We start from the raw sequence: 24,298 nt of genomic DNA, 5'->3' as shown, positions 1-24,298 counted from the left end.
TCAGGCTCTTTCTTTGCTCCATCTGAGCATCTCAGCTTGAGACACAGAAACTGAGTCTGACTAAAACTAATGGATGAGGTTAGACTGAGAGAGCTCCCTGATTTCTCCACCTGAACTCAAAGGAGTCACAACACCTGAGAAATACCTGAGAACCATTTCAGACTCTGACCAGATCTCCTTTGGAACTAAAGGGAGACTAAGCTGAGACTTAACCTGAGAAATGAAACTGATTTCAAGATTTAATGAGATAAAAATAAGTCATGCATTGCTTGTTGTTTGTAAAATGATCTAATGATGCTGCAAGCAAAACTGTCTCAGCATTTCATTCTAAAAAATCATCCCTGAGAAGATCATGCTTTATGCATTGGCAGCCATTTGTACTCATTACAAACAAACCTCATTATGTTTATCTACCAAAGTATTCCACCATTTTCTTTAAATGCATGATCATGAGCCGGGGAAAGACGTTCAAAAGAGGCGCCACACCGCCAGGTATCCCAGATTGCTTTGCACAGGGAGGCGGCTGATTGTAATGCAGTGCATCCATAACCTCAATCCCCCCGAGTCCATGATCAGAGGCAGATCTACAGCGAGGTGTGTTCTTCATGGCTGCAGACCTTAGAGTGCTGTAACTGACCGATCAGTCTTTACCACAGACTTCACCTGCCTTCATGAAACCACGGTCACAGCTTCCACGGTCACAGCTTCCACGGTCACAGCTTCCACGGTCACAGCTTCCACGGTCACAGCTTCCACGGTCACAGCTCGCTCTGATCGTGGAAGCTGCATCAACACTTTCTTCAAAGGAGAAGACTGGTTCTCTGGTTTCACGCGGACTCTCCTGAACTCTGCAGAGCTCCTTTAAGAGTCAGGAGGGACCTGAACTAACTGATCAATACCCTGACCTCATCCTGGCTCTCTGTCATCCTGAGTTTAACCTGAGTCATGTGATGGTGCCCTGAAGGGGGCTGCAGAGGAAAGGTCATCGGGTCTTTTAAATGAAGTGTGTATCCTCTGGGGAGCTGGATGTGATCAGAGAATGTCCATCTGTACATCGGTCAAAATTAAAATCCAATCTTAAAAGTCTTAAGAGACCACGTTAGAGTGGTTTTAAAAGCTGATAAATTAGAGCAGAATAAGAACTAATATTTAACATGCTGTAGCTGTGACGGTGATTCGAAGTCTGAGGTGTTAAAGACAGATTATGTAAGTTGAGTTTTTTAACACCTCTCTTTATTTTAGTCTTAGATCCACGGGTAAACATATCTCTTATTTCTGTCGTGTGCTGCATGATGAACAAATGATGAACCATACCTTCAGGTATTCAGAATCAGTGCTCTGGTTTGGTTTGATTAAAGTTTGGCCTGGTGCAGCTGTGGTCCAGAGTCCTTCATGAAGACACTGAAGTGTGTGAGTGTGTGACAGAGTGTGTGACAGAGTGTGTGACAGAGTGTGTGTGAGTGTGTGACAGAGTGTATGAACAGACTAAAGACTTGTAAGGTGAAATATTTGTGATCATTTTCCTCTCACCTTCATCCCTTCAGCCGCTCCCTGACACTGAACGTTCCTCTCCTCTTTGGGTCTGAAAGATGCTGCCGCCACCTTGTGTTTAAAATAATGTCTTACAACTCCCAAGATTCAAGGACTAAAGAAACTGAGCTTTTTATTTTTGATTTGATGTCTTTATTTCCAACATGTAAAAGTAAAATAGAAAAATAACATACAAGTAGAAAAGAAGAAATAGTTAAATACAAAATAAACAAAATCAATCAGTTCCATTAGCCAGCACTGAAACATTTCACTCCACATGAAAAGGAGTAGGAAGAAGTTAAACTTATCAAATCCCTTCATTCACTATTATCTGTCATTATAAAGTTTAATATATTCCTTTTATTAAGTACTGTACTTTTATTCTAAGGACCTGTGAAACATTGATTTAGAACAGAATTACTTTAAAGGACTTTATTTATATCTTGTGCATTTTACAACAACATGAAGACACTGTGAATCAGCCACAGAGACTACACACACACACACACACACACACACACACTTCATCTCAACTATCTCTAAATGTAAGGAAAAGTCAGACTCCTGTTACTTCGTCCTACAAGCCAAGAGATAACTCAACACAGTTTATTACATTAGATTAGAAACTGACTAAAGAGATTAAAGGTGACATATTCTGCTCTTCTTCATCAACATATATTGGTCTAAGAGGTCCCTAAAACATGTCTTTAAAGTTTATGCTCATAAAAACTCTTTGAAATCAGATTCTGGTCTGCCTGTAAACCCTCTTCTTCAGCCCTGCTCAGAACGGTCTGTTTTCTCTCTGACCACGCCCCCTCAGGAAGTGGGTGTGGCCTCCTCGGCTCTCCGGCACGTTGATCTAATGTTTCCATGTTGTCTGAATATACACGGCTGCTCACAGACCCGCGTTACTTCAACCCTCTGAATCTGATCCAGAATCTGATCCTGACGGAGAGGTGCCTGCAGCAGGACCTTTCTGAACCATTGGTCACAGATTTAGTGTTTCTTGTTGTTTTATTTGTCAGCATGTCGACGTGTGTCTTGGTACACAGCTACCAACATGTAGCTATGTGGCTATGCTAACTAGCGCTAGCACTTTTCCATGAAAACTAAAAATCCTCCACTAGATCTTCAGATCTGCAGACGTGGGGAGTCAAAGCGACCTTTGTGTTTATTAAGACAGCCTACAACTAGCATGCCTCCCTCCTAAGCTCCTTGTTAGCACACATGTGTGCAGGGAATGAAAAACGGAGGAGGGGTTGAGTTGTATTTTATACAGTCTATGGGCTGAACAAGCTCCGAGCTCTGACTTCCTGTTACAGACCGGATGGCGTTGTGACGTATGAAAAACACTGAAAACTGAAACGGCTGGTTTCAGCACACATTTACAGAAAGGTGGAGAAATCAGAACAGGGGCAGAATGGACTCTTTGACTTTTCAGGGGGTTTGTAGACAGGGACACAGATTTCAGGGAGAGGACCATTAAAGAGTCCATGTTGCAGGATATGTCACCTTTAAATAACAACAAACTGTACTAACTTCACTTATTGAAGCTCTAACTCAGGGGTGTCCAAACTTTTTTCAAAGAGGGCCACATTTGATGTTGTCAGAATACCTCAGGGCCTCCTACTGAGACTTAGGAATCCTAAAAGTTCTTTATGAAATATTTAATAACAATTATTTTACTTTTGTTCTCAATAAATCAGTAACTAGGAAGTCCTCAGTTCTCCACAATCCAAGTATACATGAGCAAACTTTATCTTCTCCTGGAGGAGAATGTTTGTCATTAGGGTCAATGTGGGAAAAATATTGTCTCATTATTTTCCTGTCAGGATCATGATCTGGATTTCATCACATTTCTTTTTAATGATGTTTTTAAGACTGTTCTGACCAGCAGACAACATATTAAGAACTGAATAATTATTTTCCTGCATTCTGAAGAATTTTTATTCACCAAATTTTGCTTTTTCTGCACAATTTCATAATTTAGATCTTGTCTTGTGTCCTCTTGTGTCTTCTGAACTTTTAGTGTTCATCAAGAACATTTTCACATCATGATAAAACATTAATATGAAAACCTGTCAGCTTTAAGAGTTCTTGTGTTTCTTCTTTATTGCCGTCTTAAAGAATTCCCAGAGCTTTGACTTTAGACAAGTAGTCCATGTGAAGCTTTTTGAGACCTTTCTGGATTGACTTTAGTTTTGTGTGTGAGCTTGAAAGAAACTACAAATGTTCAGATGATTCAGAAGGTGATTCATTTCTTTGCTATAAATAACACATTTTAAGATGGAAGCTTGGGGCCATAATTAAATGGACCTTGGGCCGCGATCGTCCCCCGGGCCGTACTTTGGACACCCCTGCTCTAACTCAACCCGTAACACCAGGATGTTAAAGACAGAACAACATTTAGTCCTCTTGACGACATTCAAGGTCGTCCTCCTCCTCGGTCTTCAGCTTCTGGAAGACGTTTCCACCCGGCTGCTTCCTCCAGCTCAGTTTGATGTTTTCATCCAGACCCCCGTCCTTCAGCTTCTGTTTGATCTGAGACACCACAGGTTAGGTTTGTGTTAATAACTGGGTCAATGTGGACAGTTGGGACATGAGAGGAGGACCTCTGTGGAGACCCAGACTCATTACAACAATCCAACATTAATTTAAATATGATATTCAGCTCTTGAACAGCAAGAAGTTAATGTTTTTATTTTGATGCATTCATGTTCATAAATAAGTCTGAATCTCTTCTCTACCTGTTGAGATGTGTTGTGTGCTGCTGAATGTACCTCCAAAGGAACAGTAAAGCCTTTCATTATCTTATTTAAATTTGCCCTTCAGAGTCATTTGGTTGTTTTTGCATTAAGGCAGAGAGGTCGAACATGATTCACCTGCTCTAAGATGTCGTCCGTCACAGCAGGATCGTTGAGGTCCAGAGAGGGGTCCTTCTTCTGCACACTCAGTCTGAACACTTGCTTTGATATCCCTGTGAGAAACAGACAAACAGTCTTATTTTCCTCTGTTGCATGTTTTAAGTTCTCAGTGGAAACCCCACTGTAAGACGATATAATCAAAGTCAGCTTTAACACAACAGATACCACTCACCTGTAGTGTAGCAGACGAATGCTTTCGTGCTGTCACAGGGATAGTTGTCCCATTTTCCACCGTGATCGAACGCCATTACCCCACATGACTCAGCTCCACCATTAGGTTTACCTGATACCCAGTACCTAAAGGAGGGGTGACCCCCATCAGACCACTTCCAGGACTCTCTGGAGAGGCCGATCCAGTAAAAATGTCCAGGAGCAATCAGCTCCTGTATCTTCTGGTTCTCTGCCTCGTTCCTCACACTGGCCAGGTCTGTGTGGTGTTCTCTGCAGTAGCTCTGGGCCTCAGTCCATGTCATGGAGGTGGGGGTGGGGACAAATGAGACATTAGGACCTGAAATGAGATCACAGTGAGGAATCAAAATACAAGGCCGTAGTTTCTGTTGAGTTACATTACGTAAAGTAACACAACGTAACGTGACACAATGTTTCCCAGTGAAGGGAACGCATCACCCATGCAGGGTGACATGACATCTATGTTACCAAAGACAAGCAGAAAGACATGGGAATGAAACTGACATGTACCTGCAGTAGTTCATGTGCTCACCTGTGACCGTACTGCAGATTGCCTGATACATGTTTATACATTTTACATCTTTCCACCATCCATCATGATCGATCCTTGTGCAGTGCTCTTTACTGTCCCTATTGTCGGGTTCTCCAGGCCACCATCGTCTGAACTCGGTCTCTCCAGGGTCGTAGAAACTTGGGTCTGACAGAGACCATCTCCAGCTGTCCACGTCATCATACAGCCCAATCCAGGCTCTCTGGACATCACATGGTACAATACATATCATTAAGAAAGCAGACTGCTCATAGAGCCCTCTGCAGGGTCTCTGATATTAGGTGGATATGTTTAAAGCTTCAAAGCTGCCTTTTTTGAAACAATCAAAAATAAAGACACAATAAAGGTGAGCTCACGTTTCCAGAGGAGGCCATCTTGTTTGAATCTGCCTTGCTCATCAGAGTGTTCACTCCCTCCATGCTGTGGATGGTGGCCAGGTCTGTGTGCTTCTCTCTGCAGAACTGTAAGGCTTCGGTCCAGGTCTTGGCGTCATAGTAAAAATGGTACTGACGTTTAACTTGTGAAGAGGCAGCGCACGCTCCTGTAGTGACAGACATGCTGATAAGATGAGACTGGTATTATTGGGTTTCAGTGTATTCAGATGTGTTATTGTAGTGCATTGATTTCTACAGCTCAGGACAGTCAAGAGTTTGGACTCAAACACTGAGGACTAGAGACTCAGCTGGGACTCAAGGTTTGGTGACTGGACTACAACACTAGTCAGTATTTTGTTTCCATGTTAACTTAGGATCAATCACCACTCAAAGGAATGGACTTTCAGAAACTCTTTCAGTGGTAACATTACAGATTTCTTAACGTAGTTTCTCTTTGACGCCCCAAAAACCATACCTTCAGTTTTTAATATGAAGAGACAATTTGTTAACATCAAACCAGGTTCTGAGAGTTTCTAGCTCTCTTTCAACTCCACACAAAGTTCTTTTCTATTCAACTGAAGATACGCTCCGTCTAGATAAAACTATAAATCTCTCCTCTCTCTGATTGATGGATATAAAAAGTTATGAATGATATTAACATGTGAATAAAAAACACTGACCCGATGCAGCGATGATGATGATGATGAGAAGAAGAAGTTTGTCCATCTTCGCTCACTCTCTGTTTCTTCCCATCTGAGACTCCGGACAGAGAGATGTTGAAACAGCTGATCAGCTTACACTTTAAAAAGGCATAGAGTGGGAGTGATTTGACTTAATTTGACTTAATCAAGATCAGAAACTAAACAGGTCAAAGGTGTGGTCAGGAACACGTGCATCCACCACACTGAGGAGAAGTGGGACCTCTTCTCTGTGGTTAAAGATAATGTAACGCCGTAACTTGTTTCATCTCTTCAGATCTGTTCAACTTCAACAGGGTTAACTTGAATCTGAATTAATGATCCTTCAGGGCTGTGGGGAAGAAAGAGCATGGGACAACTTCTACTTTGCCTCGTGATGCCTTTAATGACCCTTCATCAACATAGGACAACAGCACATCCAACACACGTGACACATTTACTTAAACTCAAACCATATCACCCTGAGTAACCTTAAAGAGGCAGTGCAATATATCCAATCAAATCAAATCTACTTTATTTATAAAGCACTTTACACACAACACAGTTGATCCAAAGTGCTTTACAACAGAAAATGAGAAAACACAAAGAAAATGAAAAATAAAACTCACATAAACAGAGGGAGAGAGAGGAAAAGAGGAGTGGTAAGAGAGCAATATTATTAAAAATGAAATGAACATTAATAATAATAAGAGTAATGACTAGAAATACAATGAACAGTGCAGTGAGTATCTGAGCCAGTGAGGTTAGGGGAAGTTTAAAAGCTAATGAATAAAAGTGAGTTTGAGAAGACTTTTTAAAGTCTGGACCGAGGGGGGGCGGACCGGACCGTGGGGGGAAGAGAACTTTACAGTTTTGGGGCACAGATGGAGAAGGACCTGTCCCCATATCTCTTTGTCCTTGCTGTTCGGACAGACAGGAAGTTTTGGTGTGATGATCTGAGAGCTCTGACAGAGTGATATGGAGACAGGAGTTCTGTAAGAGGGGTCAAACCATGAAGTGCTTTATAAACAAACAGAAGGATTTTAAAATGAACTCTGGAGCTGACCGGAAGCCAGTGTAGGGAGGCAAGAACTGGGGTTATGTGGTCTCTCTTTTTTGACCTTGTCAGGATCCTGGCTGCTGCATTCTGAACTATTTGAAGGAGGGACAGTGAGGATTGAGTGCTGCCAAAGTACAAGGAGCTACAGTAATGGATGCGTGATGATATGAAGGCGTGGATGACTTTTCCAGGTCTGAGGTGCTTGATATTGATTTGAGTTTGGAGATGGTGCAGAGCTGCATGAAACTTATTTTTACTACCTGCTTTATCTGTTGTCAGACTTTAGTCCTGAATCGAGTATGACTCCAAGGTTTCTTGCGTGAGGTTTCATGGAGGGGGCCAGTGAGTCAAGATGGGGAGGAATGCTATTGATGAGATGTGGTGGTCCTAATAAAATCACTTGTGTTTTATTGTTGTTGTGGAGGTTGTTGGTTCTAGGGGGGGTAGAGTTGTGTATCGTCTGCATAACAATGAAAATAAATGTTGTGTTTTTGAATAATGTGGCCTAGTGGGAGCAAGTATGTTGAGAAGAGGACTGGACCGAGTATGGAACCTTGTGGAACACCACAGGGAATAGGAGCAGAGGAGGAGGTTGAGTTGCTAATGGAGACACTGAAGGATCTGTTGGATAAATATGAGGAAAACCAGTTCAAGGCGGGGCCAGAGACCCCTGCCCATTGTTGTAATCCATCAATAAGAGTGGGATGATCAACAGTGTCAAAGGCTGCAGTTAGATCCAGAAGTAAAAGAATGGAGCAGTTACCTGAGTCAGCAGCTAGTTAAAGGTCATTTCTTATTTTCAGTAATGTAGATTCTGCTGGAACTTTTCAAAGAAACAGTTCTGAGTCAGAGGGGAGAGCAATTGATGTAACACGACTTTTCTAGGATTTTAGAAAGAAATGGTATTTTCATGATTGGTCTGTAGTTATTGAGGACTAATGGGTCTGAATTAGTTTATGAAATAGAAGTCTTTCAAACTTCATTAAAGACTCAATGATACAAATACTTAGACCAAACTCTCATCTTACAATAAGATAAGATCCTCCTTTATTCATCATATTCATTCATTCATAAAGGTGGATGGTATACTGTAAGAATCTGTACGGTAGGCTCTCCAATGAGTGAATGGAAACAGTTATAATCTGTTGGTAGATTTTATCAGATCAAATTGTATTTTTGCAATAATAATAAATAGAATCAGAAGATGATTTCTCAGAGGGTAAATATTGTCCATCTCTAGAGTTAAAACTACAGAAATAAAAGAAGGCAGCTTTTTGAAACACACTCCCATCACAGATCAGACGAGGGGCGTGCTCTCTCTCTCTCTCTCTCTCTCTCTCTCTCTCTCTCTCTCTCTCTCTCTCTCTCTCTCTCTCTCTCTCTCTCTCTCTCTCTCTCTCTCTCTCTCTCTCTCTCCTCTCTCTCTCTCTCTCTCTCTCTCTCTCTCTCTCTCTCTCTCTCTCTCTCTCTCTCTCTCTCTCTCTCTCTCTCTCTCTCTCTCTCTCTCTCTCTCTCTCTCTCTCTCTCTCTCTCTCTCTCTCTCTCTCTCTCTGAGATAACTCAACACAGTTTATTACATTAGAAACTGACTAAAGAGATTCAATAACAACAAACTGTTCTAACTTCACTTATTGAAGCTCTAACTCAACCCGTAACACCAGGATGTTAAAGACAGAACAACATTTAGTCCTCTTGACGACATTCAAGGTCGTCCTCCTCCTCGGTCTTCAGCTTCTGGAAGACGTTTCCACCCGGCTGCTTCCTCCAGCTCAGTTTGATGTTTTCATCCAGACCCCCGTCCTTCAGCTTCTGTTTGATCTGAGACACCACAGGTTAGGGTTGTGTTAATAACTGGGTCAATGTGGACAGTTGGGACATGAGAGGAGGACCTCCGTGGAGACCCAGACTCATTACAACAATCCAACATTAATTTAAATATGATATTCAGCTCTTGAACAGCAAGAAGTTAATGTTTTTATTTTGATGCATTCATGTTCATCAATAAGTCTGAATCTCTTCTCTACCTGTTGAGATGTGTTGTGTGCTGCTGAATGTACCTCCAAAGGAACAGTAAAGCCTTTCATTATCTTATTTAAATTTGCCCTTCAGAGTCATTTGGTTGTTTTTGCATTAAGGCAGAGAGGTCGAACATGATTCACCTGCTCTAAGATGTCGTCCGTCACAGCAGGATCGTTGAGGTCCACAGAGGGGTCCTTCTTCTGCACACTCAGTCTGAACACTTGCTTTGATATCCCTGTGAGAAACAGACAAACAGTCTTATTTTCCTCTGTTGCATGTTTTAAGTTCTCAGTGGAAACCCCACTGTAAGACGATATAATCAAAGTCAGCTTTAACACAACAGATACCACTCACTTGTAGTGTAGCAGACGAATGCTTTCGTGCTGTCACAGGGATAGTCGTCCCATTTTCCACCGTGATCGAACGCCATTGCCCCACATGACTCAGCTCCACCATAGTTATCAGGTTTACCTGATACCCAGTACCTAAAGGAGGAGTTACCCCCATCAGACCACTTCCAGGACTCTCTGGAGAGGCCGATCCAGTAAAAATGTCCAGGAGCAATCAGCTCCTGTATCTTCTGGTTGTCTGCCTCGTTCCTCACACTGGCCAGGTCTGTGTGGTGTTCTCTGCAGTAGCTCTGGGCCTCAGTCCATGTTGTGGAGGTGGGGGTGGGGACAAATGAGACACTAGGACCAGAAATGAGATCACAGTGAGGAATCAAAATACAAGACAATAACAATATGACACGATACGATAAGAACCGATACTTGCTGTAACAATATGATACAATATGAACCTTACTGCAGTAGTTCATGTGCTCACCTGTGACATTACAGCAGATTGCCTGAAGGATGTTCATACAGCTTACATCGTTCCACCTTCCCCTATGATCGATCCTTGCACAGCTCTCTTTACTGTTCAAATTGTCCGGTTCTCCAGCCCACCATCGTCTGAACTCGGTCTCTCCAGGGTCGTAGAAACTTCGGTCTGACAGAGACCATCTCCAGCTGTCCACGTCATCATACATCCCAATCCAGGCTCTCTGGACATCACATGGTACAATACATATCATTAAGAAAGCAGACTGCTCATAGAGCCCTCTGCAGGGTCTCTGATATTAGGTGGATATGTTTAAAGCTTCAAAGCTGCCTTTTTTGAAACAATCAAAAATAAAGACACAATAAAGGTGAGCTCACGTTTCCAGAGGAGGCCATCTTGTTTGAATCTGCCTTGCTCATCAGAGTGTTCACTCCCTCCATGCTGTGGATGGTGGCCAGGTCTGTGTGCTTCTCTCTGCAGAACTGTAAGGCTTCGGTCCAGGTCTTGGCGTCATAGTAAAAATGGTACTGACGTTTAACTTGTGAAGAGGCAGCGCACGCTCCTGTAGTGACAGACATGCTGATAAGATGAGACTGGTATTATTGGGTTTCAGTGTATTCAGATGTGTTATTGTAGTGCATTGATTTCTACAGCTCAGGTTCAGACAGTCAAGAGTTTGGACTCAAACACTGAGGACTAGAGACTCAGCTGGGACTCAAGGTTTGGTGACTGGACTACAACACTAGTCAGTATTTTGTTTCCATGTTAACTGAGGATCAATCACCACTCAAAGGAATGGACTTTCAGAAACTCTTTCAGTGGTAACATTACAGATTTCTTAACGTAGTTTCTCTTTGACGCCCCAAAAACCATACCTTCAGTTTTTAATAGTTTTGGACCAATCATTGATCCTTGAGGTACTCAACGGGCATCCTTCCTGAACTCGGACACGGGGTCATTAAATCTGTTTTGTAAAAGTTGTGACCTCTTCCCCCAACTTTAATAACTTTTCCCTCTTTGTTTTTCAAACTTGTTACAGTGTGGACTGTTTTATATCACTGAAGGTCTTATCACTGTCATGGTAAACAAATCATAAAATGTGGTTAAAGAATTAAAATAATCATATTCAGTTTGCATAGGCTGTTCATGAATGAATTCATTATTCAACTCAAGTACACAAGTCAGTACACAAGTTTTAAAGCCACAACACATGTATTTGTTATGTACTGTAATAAAAATGATGATGTGCATAAATCCTATGAAATACTTGCTTGATGCAGCGATGAGTAGAAGAAGAAGTCGGTCCATCTTTGTCCACTCTCTGTTCATCTGACACCTCTGATCCACAGACGCTCAGACGGCTTCTTATATTACATGATTAGCTCACAAATCATGTCACCTCTCTTCATGGTTCTTGATCACAGGCAAATATTGTTTGCATAGTAGGTAAATCATTTTCCAGAACATTTTCTGAAATCATACTTCTACTACAGTCCCTCACGGTGACCAGTCTGTGGTTCCAGGGATTTAAAATGTTTGGGATGTTTGGAGTTGATGTGTTATTGGAGATAACCCTCCTGGGTTTGGGGTAAGCTCTTAATGCTACCTCCTCTGGCTAACCCTACAAAAATCAGAGCCCCAGTCAACAGTCTGGCTCCACCACTGGTGTTTGAGTAATTCAGCCCAGCTATCAAGAAAAAGCTTAGTCATCATGACGATGCATAAGGGTTAATGTGTCGTGAATGCAAATTATAGTTGAGGCCAAAATTATTTGCATCCCAGGAATTATGCACCTTTTCCTCAAGGCCTTTCCCCATCAGCTAGGGTTGGCCCACCTACCCCCCAGACCCCCTACCTGACCCTGTGAAGTGACCTTGGGTTTCTGGAAAGGTGATATATAAACCACAGTTATTATATTATGGAACATTTTCCTTAAATTCTGCCCAATGTTTGCACCTCTGATAAAACTTGATATAATCAAACATTCACCAATGTTCTTTGGTAGCTTTGGTACACACATCATTGAGAGAGACTACTCTTACTCACCATGCCAAAGACAAAGGACATCAGTGTTGAGCTCAGAAAGAAGATAATAGAGGCTCATAATAAGGGGGAAGGCTATACTGTCCTGTCCAGGTGTTTTACAGTGTCAGGAACAGCTGTATGTTGAATCAATGCAAAGAACAAGGAGACAAACTGTAGGAACAAACCTAGGCGAGGTAGAAAACACAAGATTTCAAGAACTCAGGAGAGGAAAATACTCAAAGATGTTTTCAAGAAGCCCCAAGATGATTGTTGCTGACCTGACCTCCTCTGGAGTTGATGTTTGAAGGAACACAGTTGTGAGGGATCTTCATCGTAGTGGACTTCAGGACCATCGTCCCAGAAGAACCCCTTTACTCAAAGAGCAGCACATCAGAGCCAGACTGAGGTTTACCCGTGAACATTTGAAAGGTAAAGATGAGTTTTGGAAGTCCATCCTTTGGTCTGATGGGACTGTTTGGGCACATGGATATTGATTATGTCTGGTGAGGAAAGGGAGAGTCCTTCAACCCTAAGAACACTGTTCTCACAGTTAAACATGGTGGGGGGAGCATCGTACTGTGGGGCTGTTTTGCAGCCTCAGGCACAGGGAGTCTTGTTCTGGTGCATGGCATCATGAAAAAAGAAAGTTATGTGGACATTTTGAGGTATTATATGAAGATCTCTGCTCTTAGTCCAGGCTTAGGTCGGCGCTGGGTCTTCCAACAAGACAATGACCCGAAGCATACGTCAAAATTGGTCCAACAGTTCTTTAAGGACACCTAAACCAAGGTCCTGGAGTGGCCTGCAAAGACCCCCAATCTAAATCCTGTGGAGAACCTGTGGCAGGTGCTCAAAGTGACTGTCCATGCTCAGACACCATGTACTTTGGACCAGATGGAACAGTGGAAGAATGGGCCAAAATCCCTCAAGAGACATGTGCCAACCTTGTGTGGCAAGGTGGAGGGGGCGGGGGGGACTAAGGGATGGACATAAAATAAAGAACAGAATTTTAACTGGCCCGAGAACGCCACCTGGGGAATTTCACCCAAGGAAATATACAAACACATTCAGTAAAAAGGCAACACAGGTTCAACAACTCTCCTGCTGTGAATCCTACCTCACTATAACTGGCAGCGCCCTCTCCTGTGTAAAATCATACCTCTCCAACAGACAACACTTCATCCAAACAGACAACTGCTCCTCTGTCACAAGGTGTCCTCCAGGGTTCGGGGGAATTTTAAGTAAGTGCAAAGTTACTTAAAAACAAGCTTGGAATAATCCTTTTGATTTGCAACCTACCTCAGTGCAAGGAGCATGTGGCAACCAGCAAGCAGACAAGACAAAGAGGCAGCCATGCTGCGACAGGTGCTTTATGTATGGGTCAGCTAATTAAGGGGCGGGACCAGGGGAGGAGTTGACTACTTTCAAGAGGCTGTATTCAAGGCCAACAATTAAAAACCAAGAAGCACTGCTCCCACTACACTTGTGAAGAACTACTTGAAGAGGATGTTACAGGTGTGGCTCAGGAAGGGTGAACTACTGACTGCTGATGACCAGGGGGCAAATCATTTTGGACGTGTCATTTTCGTACCCAATTCAAGATTACTCCCTCTGGTTCCACACTGTTCCAGTTTATTTATTTTATTCCAGTACTCAACATGAAGTCACTCTGAATCAGCCACAGAGACTGATGCTACACACACACACACACACACACACACACACACACACACACACACTTCATCTCAACTATCTCTAAAGGTAAGGAAAAGTCAGACTCCTGTTACATCGTCCTACAAGCCAAGAGATAACTCAACACAGTTTATTACATTAGAAACTGACTAAAGAGATTCAATAACAACAAACTGTTCTAACTTCACTTATTGAAGCTCTAACTCAACCCCTAACACCAGGATGTTAAAGAAAGAACAACATTTTGTCCTCTTGACGACATTCAAGGTCGTCCTCATCCTTCTTCTTCTCCTCCTCCTCCTCGGTCTTCAGCTTCTGGAAGACGTTTCCACCCGGCTGCTTCCTCCAGCTCAGTTTGATGTTTTCATCCAGACCCCCGTCCTTCAGCTTCTGTTTGATCTGAGACACAAAAATCCACGACATCATGACTCACATTCAGGAAAAGTTCATTGATGCTCTCCTCGTCTGGAGACTATGGCGCTTTCACACCTTGGTGAGCACGCTGAAGTACGGCGAGTAAGTATGAATCATGTAGGTGGGTTCTGTGATGGTTGACACATGCTCACACACGTAGAGCTGTGTGTGTCTGCAAGTGTGTGTGTGTGTGTGTGTGTGTGTGTGTGTGTGAGTGTGTGAAGCCTTGGAGTCCTCACTCAGTGTCAAACAGCAGAGCCTCTGAAACAGAAGCTAAGGCCAGCATGTTGGAGTCTGCTGGTGTTCATCGATAAAGCTGCTGTTGTTGAATTAAAGCTGGGGTTGGTGTTCAGATGTAGATCCTCTTTTTGTTCTCCTGGTTAAAATGATCTTTCTGTCCTGATGGTGATCAATACATAATGTGTTCTTAAAAAAGAGGTAAAGAAAGCTGCTCTCTACAGCCGGAGTAAACCTGGGAAAACACCAACCAATCCCTGCCATCAGGAGCCAAATCATCAAACCAATCACCGTTTTTTGGGTGCCAAAATTTTAAACCAATCAGATCCTGTCCTGCCGTTCTGCCCGCCTCCTGCAGAGCGTACATGTCCCCGGCGTTCACTCCCCGTCTCCTGCCTCTGCTTCCCCTGACTCTACTGACTGCCCCTCTCGCTCCACCTCGGGCCTGTCCCCTCTGACCCCATGAGGGGCTTTGCTCAGGACTGTAGTCCGGATCAGAGTCTAAAAATGTATTTGAGGCATTGGACTCTAAAAGGTTTTGTGTTGCTCTGTTCATTGACCTATCCAAGGCATTTGACACTGTCGATCAGTCTCCTGTTAGATATTCTCTTGAAGAATGGCATCTCCAAACAGGCTGCCTCTTGGTTTGCCGATTATTTGGCAAATAGGACACAATGTGTTCAGATGGCTGGAGTTAGTTCTGACTCTCTTGAGGTCACAAAAGGCGTACCTCAAGGTTCAGTCTTAGGACCCATTCTGTTCTCAATCTACATCAATGATCTGTGTGCAAACTTGCCAAATGCCTCATACCATCTTCATGCAGATGACTCTGTTATTTACTGCTGTTCACACTCGATTGCACAGGCTTTTAAATTCTTGCAATCCGCCTTTTGATGCAAAATCGACTGGAAACATTGAAAATGGTTTTAAATGTGGAAAAATCCAAATGAATGCTTTTTTCAAATGCATCTGTTCCCTCGGAGGGTATCCCCTCAATTAGAACTGTCCAGGGTAAAACTTTAGAGCTGGTCACCAGTTACAAGTACCTGGGGCTAATTATTGATGGAGACCTTTCATTCAAAGTGCATGTCAAAAACCTGATCTCTAAATGAAGGGTGAAGCTCGGTTTCTATTACAGAAACAAGTCATGTTTCTCCCTTAGAGCTCTGAAGCTCCTGATGTCAGATACTTTCTTGCCTGTACTTGATTATGGCGATGTTGTGTATATGTGTGCTTCATCCAGCTGCCTACAGACCTTGGTTCCGGTCTACCACTGTGCTCTGAGGTTTATCACTGGTTGTAGCCGCCTCACCCACCACTGCGAACTGTACGCTAAAGCTGGCATGCCTTCCTTAAATGTAAGGAGATAAACACACTGGATGACTCTGGTTTATGAGGCTCTTCTTGGCTTGGCTCCTACTTATTTATGCACTTTTCTCCAGAGAACTGGAAGCCGTTATGCCGTACGATCAAATGACATTTAGCATCTTTCTACTCCTCGTGTTCGAACTGAAACGGGAAAAAAAGCATTCAGTGTCTCTGCCCCCTCTGCTGGGAACGCCCTCCAATCTGAACTGAAACTGTCAGCATTTGTTTCATTGGAAGCTTTCCGCTCTATCTTAAGAAAACGACAACAGAAACCCTTGGAGCAGTGCCTGTGTTCTTAAATTGTTACTGTAAAATAACTTCTGCACTTTATTTGATCAAATTGCTTGTATTTTATATTCTAATGTTTGTTGTTGTTCTCTGTCTGTTTTGTTTACTATGACGTATGTTGCTGCCTCTCTTGGTCAGGTCACCCTTGCGAAAGAGGTCTCGATCTCAATGGGTCTTTTATCTGGTTAAATAAAGAAATAAAGAAATAAATAAATAAAGAGCTCTCACCACGGGGGCTCTGACAAGCAGAAGAGTTAATGACATTTAGCAAGTCCTACAGAAATGTAGATGTACTGTAGCATCCGTCCGGACGCTGTAGGGATGACGAGCCGATTGGTGAACACGTTGATCTTTAATAACCGGTCACTGTCGGCCGTTACCACAGCAACCAACAAAGCAACAATCAATGTTTGAATGAATGAAGAACTTCTCCTCTTGTCTCTCCTCTCTCCCGCTCACACACTCTACACCTCTCCTGATGCCTTCACTGACTGTCAACACTGTAGGATTTAAGAACATCTGAACAGGTTTAACAAACAGTAGAGCTGTTACAGTGTTATATATGTGTTATAACTTTCCTCCTGATATCCTGTCACCATGACGACAGTATAATGCTAGCATGACAGATGTGAGTGCTAACAGCAGCCATGTTTGTTTGTGTTTTTAACTTTCACTGTGAGAATGTTTTGGTGAGGACCGGTTTGGAATCAGTCACCATCATATGGTCGTGAATCAGCGGCGCTCGTTCATGTGAGCGGGGGGGGGGCGTCGTTCTGGAGGAGCTCTGAGGGAGGAGGGGGGGGAGGGGTTAGATGGAGTCCTGAGGAAATGCTACATTCAAATTCATGCTAGTTTTCCGTGACTACCAACCCCAGCTTTAAAGTTCAGAATGTGACGTTTCTGAAAGCGCTGCAGTCAACAAGTGTAACTTCCTGTAAAGAGCAGAGACTGTGTTCCTGCTGGTTTCACTCCTCTGACTCTCTCCACGGCTCGTCATGTTCTCACAGAGAGACTGCAGAGTTTTTAATAACACCTTTTTAAATCACAGATGAAGAGCATCTCATTTCAACACATCGTCATTAAGGAGCCGCAGCCTCTTTATACACTTCATCATTACGCTGCAGCACGCTTTAAACACGTGGACTATAGTTGGGCTTAAGTTATAAATATGATATGTAAACGCCCAAAACTGAAAAACATCAGTGTATGTCAGAGTTTAGAGGCATTTTGACACGTCGGGAGAACGCTGGTTAAATCATCAAGGTGTAAGAGGGACACCATGCTTTACTTCTCAAACAGAGAGCAACATTTCTTTTCCTTCAGAGTGTCTTTATGTTGTTTTTCTTTATGTCTACTTTTGTAAACTGATGATAATATCCAAACATTATCCAGTGCATTGGGTGGCACATTGCCATAAATCAGCTTTTACTACTTTGTACAACCACAAAGACCCCCAATCCACACCGCCTCCAGAACTACTCCCCTAACACATGAGGGTTCAGTCAGGACCACCCTCGTCTAAAGAATTATCTATTTTCATGCAGTAAGATATATTTTGTACTATGGCTCTGTTCTGGGAGATCCCTGCCCTTCCATGTGTCTGCGTGGAATGCCAAAGCCTGACATGGGGAGAGCAGACTTCCCCTCTCTTTCATGTGTATGCATGAAAAGCAAAGGCAGGGAGAGCAGCAGCAAAGGTTCAGAACTGAGCGAGCATCAGTGACGATACGTATGACACTGGTAAAATCAGACACAGCAGAAAGGAGGAGCTGGGGTGGAGGAGGTGAAGCGGTTTGAAGAGGAAGCAGGAAGTGACGTTTCAATAGAACCGCCATTTTGCTATTTGCTGATTAGATGCCAATCTTGACCCTGACTCCTGCTGGGGGACAAATACTCAAAGGCGGGGGGAGGAGGACTTTAGGTCGGCCTCAAGTAAGTTCTGACAAACTGTCCAATAGAGAAACATGTTTTAAATCTGCTGTATTCATCGTTCACTCTCTCTGTTTCCTTCCTCTTCAGACTCTGTCTTGTGCTGCTGTAATTTGAATTTACCTCAAAGGGATCAGGGAAGGATGGAAACTAATTTAAATTTGCCCTTCAGAGTCATTTGGTTGTTTTTGCATTAAGGCAGAGAGGTCGAACATGATTCACCTGCTCTAAGATGTCGTCCGTCACAGCAGGATCGTTGAGGTCCAGAGAGGGGTCCTTCTTCTGCACACTCAGTCTGAACACTTGCTTTGATATCCCTGTGAGAAACAGACAAACAGACCTTTATTCATTCATTTCACAGTCATATCCTCTGTTCTAATTCATCTCTCACTCAAATCAGTAAAGTCAGCCTCATCCAAAAGATACCTCTCACCTGCAGTGTGGCAGACGAATGCTCTCTTGTATCCGCAGGGCCAGTCCTCCCATTTTCCAAAATTGCCAAAGTCCGCTGACACACAAGACTCCTTCGAAAATAAGTTGTTGGGTTCTGAAAGCCCGGGGTTCCAGTTCCTCATTGAGGAGTTACTCCCATCCGCCCACTTCCAGGACTCTCTGGAGAAGCCGATCCAGGCTTTTTGTAGAAAAGGCACCAGGCTCTGTATCTTCTGGTTCTCTGCCATGTTCCTCACACTGGCCAGGTCTGTGTAGTGTTCTCTGCAGTAGCTCTGGGCCTCGGTCCATGTCATGTCGGTGGGGATGAGATCGAATGTCACATTAGGACCTGAAGAACAAAAGGACCACAAGAGAGTTTGTGCCACCACTGCCGAGCTCCTTTGACCCCACGCAAATGGGCCTACCGCCAAAACTGATCCAACAGATCCTCCACGACCCTCTCTCCTACCTGAGTACTGGTAAGAGGTAAAGGTACAGAACTACTTCCCCCTGAACTAAAAGGTTCCTGGTCCCCCATTGTTGTCTGCGTTTGGACCGCGGGCTGAAGTCCCGGGTAGATTGTGTAAATCAGGCCAGAGACGTATGGAGGAAAAAAGTAAATGCACTACACCACCAGACCAGTAGAGGGCAGTAACACAAAGAGGAATGACATTCATCATTTTTCATGGAAAAAACAATGACTGTGAATGGTTTTTGGAAAAATTTGAAAAAAAAAAAATTTGACAAAAAAAATTTGAATTTTTTTTTGACAAAAACAAATATGAAAAGAAAATTTGAAAATTTTATTTTTGAAAAAATAAATTTGACAAAAAAAATTTAAATATATATATATTTTTTTTGAAAAAAAAAAAGATTTTGACAAAAAAAAATGGACAAAAAAAGTTGACCTGGAGCCTGTCGAAAAAATGAATTTTCCTCAAATTTGAAATTGTGCTCCAAAAGCAGAAAAACATGAAAAATAGTAAAAAATTAGCGCCTGCGGTTAAAAACATGAAAAAGCAACGAATCAATCAACACAACAGTTAGCCTGTTAGCATGAAGAGACTCAGCTGGTCTGTTTTAGATGGTGCTATATTTCATCACAGATGGATTCACTGAATCAACACGTGAGAGGAGATAAGCGCGAGTAGCAAAGACGTTTCAACACGGCTTTAAAATCCTTTTGAACTCAAAAAGCCGTGATCGCAGAGATCGCCCGGTGTTTTGGTTTAAACGGCGACCCTGTTAACTGGAGACTCTCAGCCGGATGCATCCCTCATAAACGTCTTTAGACCATCATTAAATATCTGATGAGGATATTTTGAAATCTTAATAAAAACTAAACTAGTTTGCATTCCCAGGAACTCCCTCTGTGTTTCAACAGCTGTGTAAACTCCACAAACACTGACACGTTCAGCTGAAGGTCTCCAGTTTACAGGGTCACTTTTAAAACCGGAACACCGGGAGGAGAGACGCATTCACGGTGGGCTGAGAGAAGACTACTGTTACAAGCTGCTAAATCAAGAGAATCACAGCTTCTTCTTTTGAAAAGTACACACACATACAAAAAAGATAGAACGAATAAAAACTAATGAAAGAAAGAGAAATCAAGAGAATCACAGATGGAAAAAACAATGACTGTGAATGGTTTTAGGAGAAATTTGACAAAAAAAAATTGGAAAAAAAAATTTTTGACAAAAGAAATTTTGAAAAAGAAAATTGACCCAAAAATTTTGAAAAAAAAAAGTTTTTGAAAAAATTTTGAATTTTTTTTTTTTTTTAAATTAAAATTATTTTTTTTTTTTTTGAAAAATGAAAATTTTGAAGAAAAAAATTTTAAAAAAAAAAAGGATTTTTTTTGGGGCAAAAACAAAATGAAAAAAAAAAATTGGCAAAAAAGTTGACCCGGAGAATCCCGGCTTCTTCTTTTGAAAAGTACACACACATACAAAAAAGATAGAACAAATAAAAACTAATGAAAGAAAGAGAAATCAAGAGAATCACAGATGTGTGTGATGTTATTGTGGACGGAGGGAGGAATAAAAACACTGAGGTTAATCTACCAATCAGACACGTTCAGCAGTACAGGACCCGCCCCCTGATAGTCCTGGGACCTTTGAAAAGTACTACCCCCCCTAGCAGGGGCTGTTTAGGGGGGAGATTATCTACCCCTGAACTGAAGTTAGACCCTGGTTCACCCATCAAGTTCTGTTTTATCAACACTTCACAGCATCTTAACTTTTAGTTAGATTTTGATGTTACTGGATTTCTTACATTTGCTTCAGATTTGAACTGAAATACTTTAAAAAGTTAAACACATGAACGTTTTTCACCATGTTCTAATATTGTCACCTGTGACATTGCAGCAGACTGATTTGAATCTTTCTGTGCAGCTGGCAACGTCCCATCCTCCGTGCATATTCATGGTCGTGCAGAGTTTTCTGCTGTTGACTCTATCTGCAGCGGACCACCGTGTGAACCCGGCCTCTCCGGGGTCGTAGAAACTGGGGTCTGACAGCGACCACCTCCAGCTCTCCACGTCATCGTACAGCCCAATCCAGGCTCTCTGAAAGCAACATTTGATTAATGTATCCTGAACCTCTGTTGTTAAATTGAAACCCAAGGAGCCTGCATCATATTTAAAATCTGCCCAGGACATATTTTCATATAAAATACAGATTTATTCTCATTTTGTCCTCCAAGTCTGATCATGGTGATTTGCATGAGTTTGGTTTGAATGGGTGTGTATGTGGTTTCCGGTGTTTCTGCAGCCAGCCTCTAGTGGACGCTTGGGGAACTGCAGTTTTTAGGACATGGCTAAGATCGGAGGTTGCTGCTTGGTTTACATATATAGATGTAGTGTATTAGTTCCTCACAGTTCAGATAGGAGCCAAACGCTGATCATAATCTAACACCGGACTTCCACCAGACCCGTCTCTGTGTTCTCTCGTCCGTCAACGACCGCTGGTTCTGCTTTCAGCACGGAGCAGGACCTCCAGACAGCTGGAGTCATGTGACCCAGGTTTTCCCCTTCTGTAATCCCTGAATCAAGGATCCTCCTCCTCCTCCTCTCCTCATCCATGTTGTCTTTCTGGTCCTCTGAAAACCTCTGACCTGTTGACTCCAGGCCTGGGAACAGCTTACAGGACAAACCTGATTCTTAGAGGTTTTTCATATGTCGTTAAAAACCATAAAAGATGCATGCATGCAAACAGTCACTTCCTTACTGTCCTACCATTCCTGAATTGAATATTAAATGAGTGTGCTCCCCAAAATAACCTTTATACTAGACATGCTGCAGAGCAGTTCCTGGTATTACATGGTGATAACTCTTTAATGAGCATCAGCCAGAGTAACGCCTGGACTTCCACTAGATCAGAGCAGGACCTCCGGACAGCTGGAGTCATGTGACCCAGGTTTCCCCTTCTGTAATCCCTGAATCAAGGATCCTCCTCCTCTCCTCATCCATGTTGTCTTTCTGGTCCTCTGAAAACCTCTGACCTGTTGACTCCAGGCCTGGCTCCGCTCATCATGACTTTGGTTTGTTGTTGTAGTTAAGTGAAATACGATCTGGTGATAACACAGAGTGTTTTATTCTGAAAATTAACCGGATGTTTTCATTTGGTTTTGGTGAAACCTGACTTCCTGTCCCGCTCCATCTGCTCTGTTGAGATTGATGCGTCGTGCTCCGGCATCCGGCACAAATAGAAGTCTTGTGGATCTGATCCGGAGGACTCAGACCTGCCGGACTGGACTCCACAACGGAGCGGATCCAGTGGAAGTTAACACATTGACTAGAATAGAAACCGATCAGAGCTGTGACGGATCGGAGACGGACCGGACACGGATCAGGTGGAATGGTGGCCATGCCTTTCCCTGAGTCTGCCTCTGTAGATACTTTAGATATTTTTGTACTCATTGCTCCGCCAGATTTAATCAGAGACTTAACCAAACTGTAAAGTAATATTAAGCATTTAAGGGAACGACTCTAACATGGTTTAAAATTCAACTTACAAAGCTGAAATCCCAGTGCACCATCTTGCCCAGGTCCGCCATGCCCCTCAGAGTGTTCATGTCGTCCATGGTGGTGATTGTAGCCAGGTCTGTGTGCTTCTCTCTGCAGAAGGTCAGAGCCTCATCCCTGTTCTTGTGTTCGTAATAAAAATGGTACCGGCGTTTGACTCGTGGTGCGATGGTGCACAGTGCTGAAGTGACAAATACACATATTCATGAGAGTTATGCAAAAATGACTTTTTACAACATAAAACTGACATCCTGCAAAACCCTGGATATGTTTGAATTCAGAAAACATAAATAAAGTGTTATTATGGACAGAGATCTGAAGTCTGGTCACAAGTTTCAATCAATCTTTATTTATAAAGCACCAAATCACAACAAACGTTCTCCTCAGACTCCAAACAGAGCCGGTCTAGACCGTCCTCTATGTTCTATTATTAACAAAGACCCAACATCAAGACCGGATCAGATCCAGTCCCATCTTCCAGACAGGACTCAGTCTGATCTCATCTTAATCCACCATGAGCAGAGCACTTTGCAGCATTTAGCAAGTTACAGTGGCAAGGACAAACTTCCTTTAACAGGCAGAAACCTCCAGCAGGACCAGACTCATGTTAGACACACATCTGCTGAGACCGTGTTGGAGAGAGGGATAGAGGGAGATGAAGAGAGAGAGAGATGATAGTGGGGAGACGGATAGTAGTAGTTGTAGCAGCTGGAGTCTGGACCACGTCCACAGCAGCAGAGATCCAGAGGAACCTACGAGACAAGGGAGCTCAGGGACTCCAGAAAGGTCTAAGAAAAGAGAGAAGAGAGGGAGACCAGAAGAAAGAAAAAGAGGAGAAGAAATGGGGAAGGAATGACGGAAGGGAAGGACGGGGTGAGGAAAGGAGACATAAAGGATGAAGAAACATGGAAAGAAAGAAAGAAAGAAAGAAAGAAAGAAAGAAAGAAAGAAAGAAAGAAAGAAAGAAAGAAAGAAAGAAAGAAAGGATGAATAACAGACCCCAAAAAAGGAATCTCCAGCAGAGATCCAGAGGAACCTACGAGACAAGGGAGCTCAGGGACTCCAGGTCGGTCTATGGTTGGTCAGATCTGCCCGTTTCTGTCAAGTTGGAAGTCTTTCTTTATTTAATGCTACAATAAAAAACTGAATGGAGGAAAAATCTTTAAACTTTTCTTTATTTGAGGTGAGTAAAGAAATACATTTGAAGCTCTTAGTTTTGTATATGTGTCCTGATGTTATTATATATATATTATATTATATATATTATATGATATTTATGATTCCAGGTTTACCTGCAGGCGTCATCAGCTTCAGTTTTTAGCACTTCTGCACGGGCTTCATATTTTAACCCTGGAGGTTGCCGCTTGGAAGATACAGCAAATTCCTCTTACGACTAAAAAAAACAAGAGCTGAAGGTTCTGATCAGTGGAAACATCGACCAGTCGGGTTAGCAACATGTCAGTCTCTTAAGAAGAGACATTGGTATTAGAATAAACTGAAATACATCTAGAGCTTTGTTGAGATGGGATGTTTATCTGGACATGAATGTGACTAATAAGTGAAGTTAATCAGCCAATCAGACCTGGCAACCCACCGAGAGGCGTGCTGCGTGCACAGACCATTCTACCTGTCCCTCTCGTTCTCCTTCAACATCTTTCCATACTCGGTCCAATCCTCTTCTCAACATACTTGCTCCCACTAGGCCACATTATTCAAAAACACAACATTTATTTTCATTGTTATG

At 42.7% G+C, this 24,298-nt stretch overlaps 3 protein-coding genes across 6 annotated transcripts; all 3 read right to left on the bottom strand.

The window, feature by feature from the left end:
• Positions 1-3,851: 3,851 nt before the first annotated feature.
• LOC117809359 (macrophage mannose receptor 1-like) lies at positions 3,852-5,789 on the bottom strand. Its single transcript, XM_034678917.1, has 5 exons — positions 5,550-5,789; positions 5,176-5,395; positions 4,627-4,962; positions 4,413-4,507; positions 3,852-4,071 (listed from the first exon to the last, which is right to left on the bottom strand). Exons 1-5 carry the CDS (start codon positions 5,748-5,750, stop codon positions 3,937-3,939), a joined length of 987 nt encoding a protein of 328 aa, XP_034534808.1. The 5' UTR covers positions 5,751-5,789; the 3' UTR covers positions 3,852-3,936.
• Positions 5,790-6,267: 478 nt separating this feature from the next.
• Positions 6,268-13,504, bottom strand: LOC117809357 (macrophage mannose receptor 1-like). Of its 4 annotated transcripts, none has more exons than XM_034678913.1 (7): positions 13,470-13,504; positions 11,417-11,766; positions 10,523-10,707; positions 10,149-10,368; positions 9,678-10,019; positions 9,464-9,558; positions 6,268-6,320 (listed from the first exon to the last, which is right to left on the bottom strand). In XM_034678913.1, exons 2-7 carry the CDS (start codon positions 11,472-11,474, stop codon positions 6,300-6,302), a joined length of 921 nt encoding a protein of 306 aa, XP_034534804.1. In that variant the 5' UTR covers positions 11,475-11,766; positions 13,470-13,504; the 3' UTR covers positions 6,268-6,299. The 4 variants fall into 4 exon arrangements, with proteins under 4 accessions (XP_034534804.1, XP_034534802.1, XP_034534805.1 ...); XM_034678911.1 differs by lacking the exon at positions 6,268-6,320 and adding an exon at positions 8,863-9,122; XM_034678914.1 differs by lacking the exons at positions 6,268-6,320; positions 11,417-11,766 and adding an exon at positions 8,863-9,122 and having other exon boundaries at positions 13,470-13,496.
• A 335-nt stretch (positions 13,505-13,839) lies between these two features.
• LOC117809358 (C-type mannose receptor 2-like) lies at positions 13,840-23,946 on the bottom strand. Its single transcript, XM_034678916.1, has 6 exons — positions 23,847-23,946; positions 22,545-22,735; positions 20,883-21,096; positions 18,532-18,879; positions 18,321-18,415; positions 13,840-14,261 (listed from the first exon to the last, which is right to left on the bottom strand). The coding sequence occupies exons 1-6, from the start codon at positions 23,857-23,859 to the stop codon at positions 14,088-14,090; spliced, it is 1,035 nt and encodes a 344-aa protein (XP_034534807.1). The 5' UTR covers positions 23,860-23,946; the 3' UTR covers positions 13,840-14,087.
• Between the last annotated feature and the right edge of the window lie 352 nt (positions 23,947-24,298).

This window comes from Notolabrus celidotus, unplaced genomic scaffold (genome assembly GCF_009762535.1).
Source record: "Notolabrus celidotus isolate fNotCel1 unplaced genomic scaffold, fNotCel1.pri scaffold_257_arrow_ctg1, whole genome shotgun sequence".
Taxonomy (NCBI): Eukaryota; Metazoa; Chordata; class Actinopteri; order Labriformes; family Labridae; genus Notolabrus; species Notolabrus celidotus.
This window is presented reverse-complemented; position numbering and strand designations above follow the sequence as displayed.

Excerpts from the sequence above, each read along its gene's own strand:
- LOC117809359 (XM_034678917.1), bottom strand. The coding sequence starts at position 5,750 with ATGTCTGTCACTACAGGAGCGTGCGCTGCCTCTTCACAAGTTAAACGT. Across the intron at positions 5,396-5,549 it reads AGATGGCCTCCTCTGGAAAC|AGAGCCTGGATTGGGCTGTA; the intron begins GTGAGCTCACCT and ends TGTGATGTCCAG. Across the intron at positions 4,508-4,626 it reads ATTCGTCTGCTACACTACAG|GGATATCAAAGCAAGTGTTC; the intron begins GTGAGTGGTATC and ends TGTTTCTCACAG.
- LOC117809357 (XM_034678911.1), bottom strand. The coding sequence starts at position 11,474 with ATGAACAGAGAGTGGACAAAGATGGACCGACTTCTTCTTCTACTCATC. Across the intron at positions 10,020-10,148 it reads AATCTGCTGTAATGTCACAG|GTCCTAGTGTCTCATTTGTC; the intron begins GTGAGCACATGA and ends ATCTCATTTCTG. Across the intron at positions 9,559-9,677 it reads ATTCGTCTGCTACACTACAA|GGATATCAAAGCAAGTGTTC; the intron begins GTGAGTGGTATC and ends TGTTTCTCACAG.
- LOC117809358 (XM_034678916.1), bottom strand. Across the intron at positions 21,097-22,544 it reads TGCACTGGGATTTCAGCTTT|AGAGCCTGGATTGGGCTGTA; the intron begins GTAAGTTGAATT and ends TGTTGCTTTCAG. Across the intron at positions 14,262-18,320 it reads CGGACGACATCTTAGAGCAG|ATCAAACAGAAGCTGAAGGA; the intron begins GTGAATCATGTT and ends TTTGTGTCTCAG.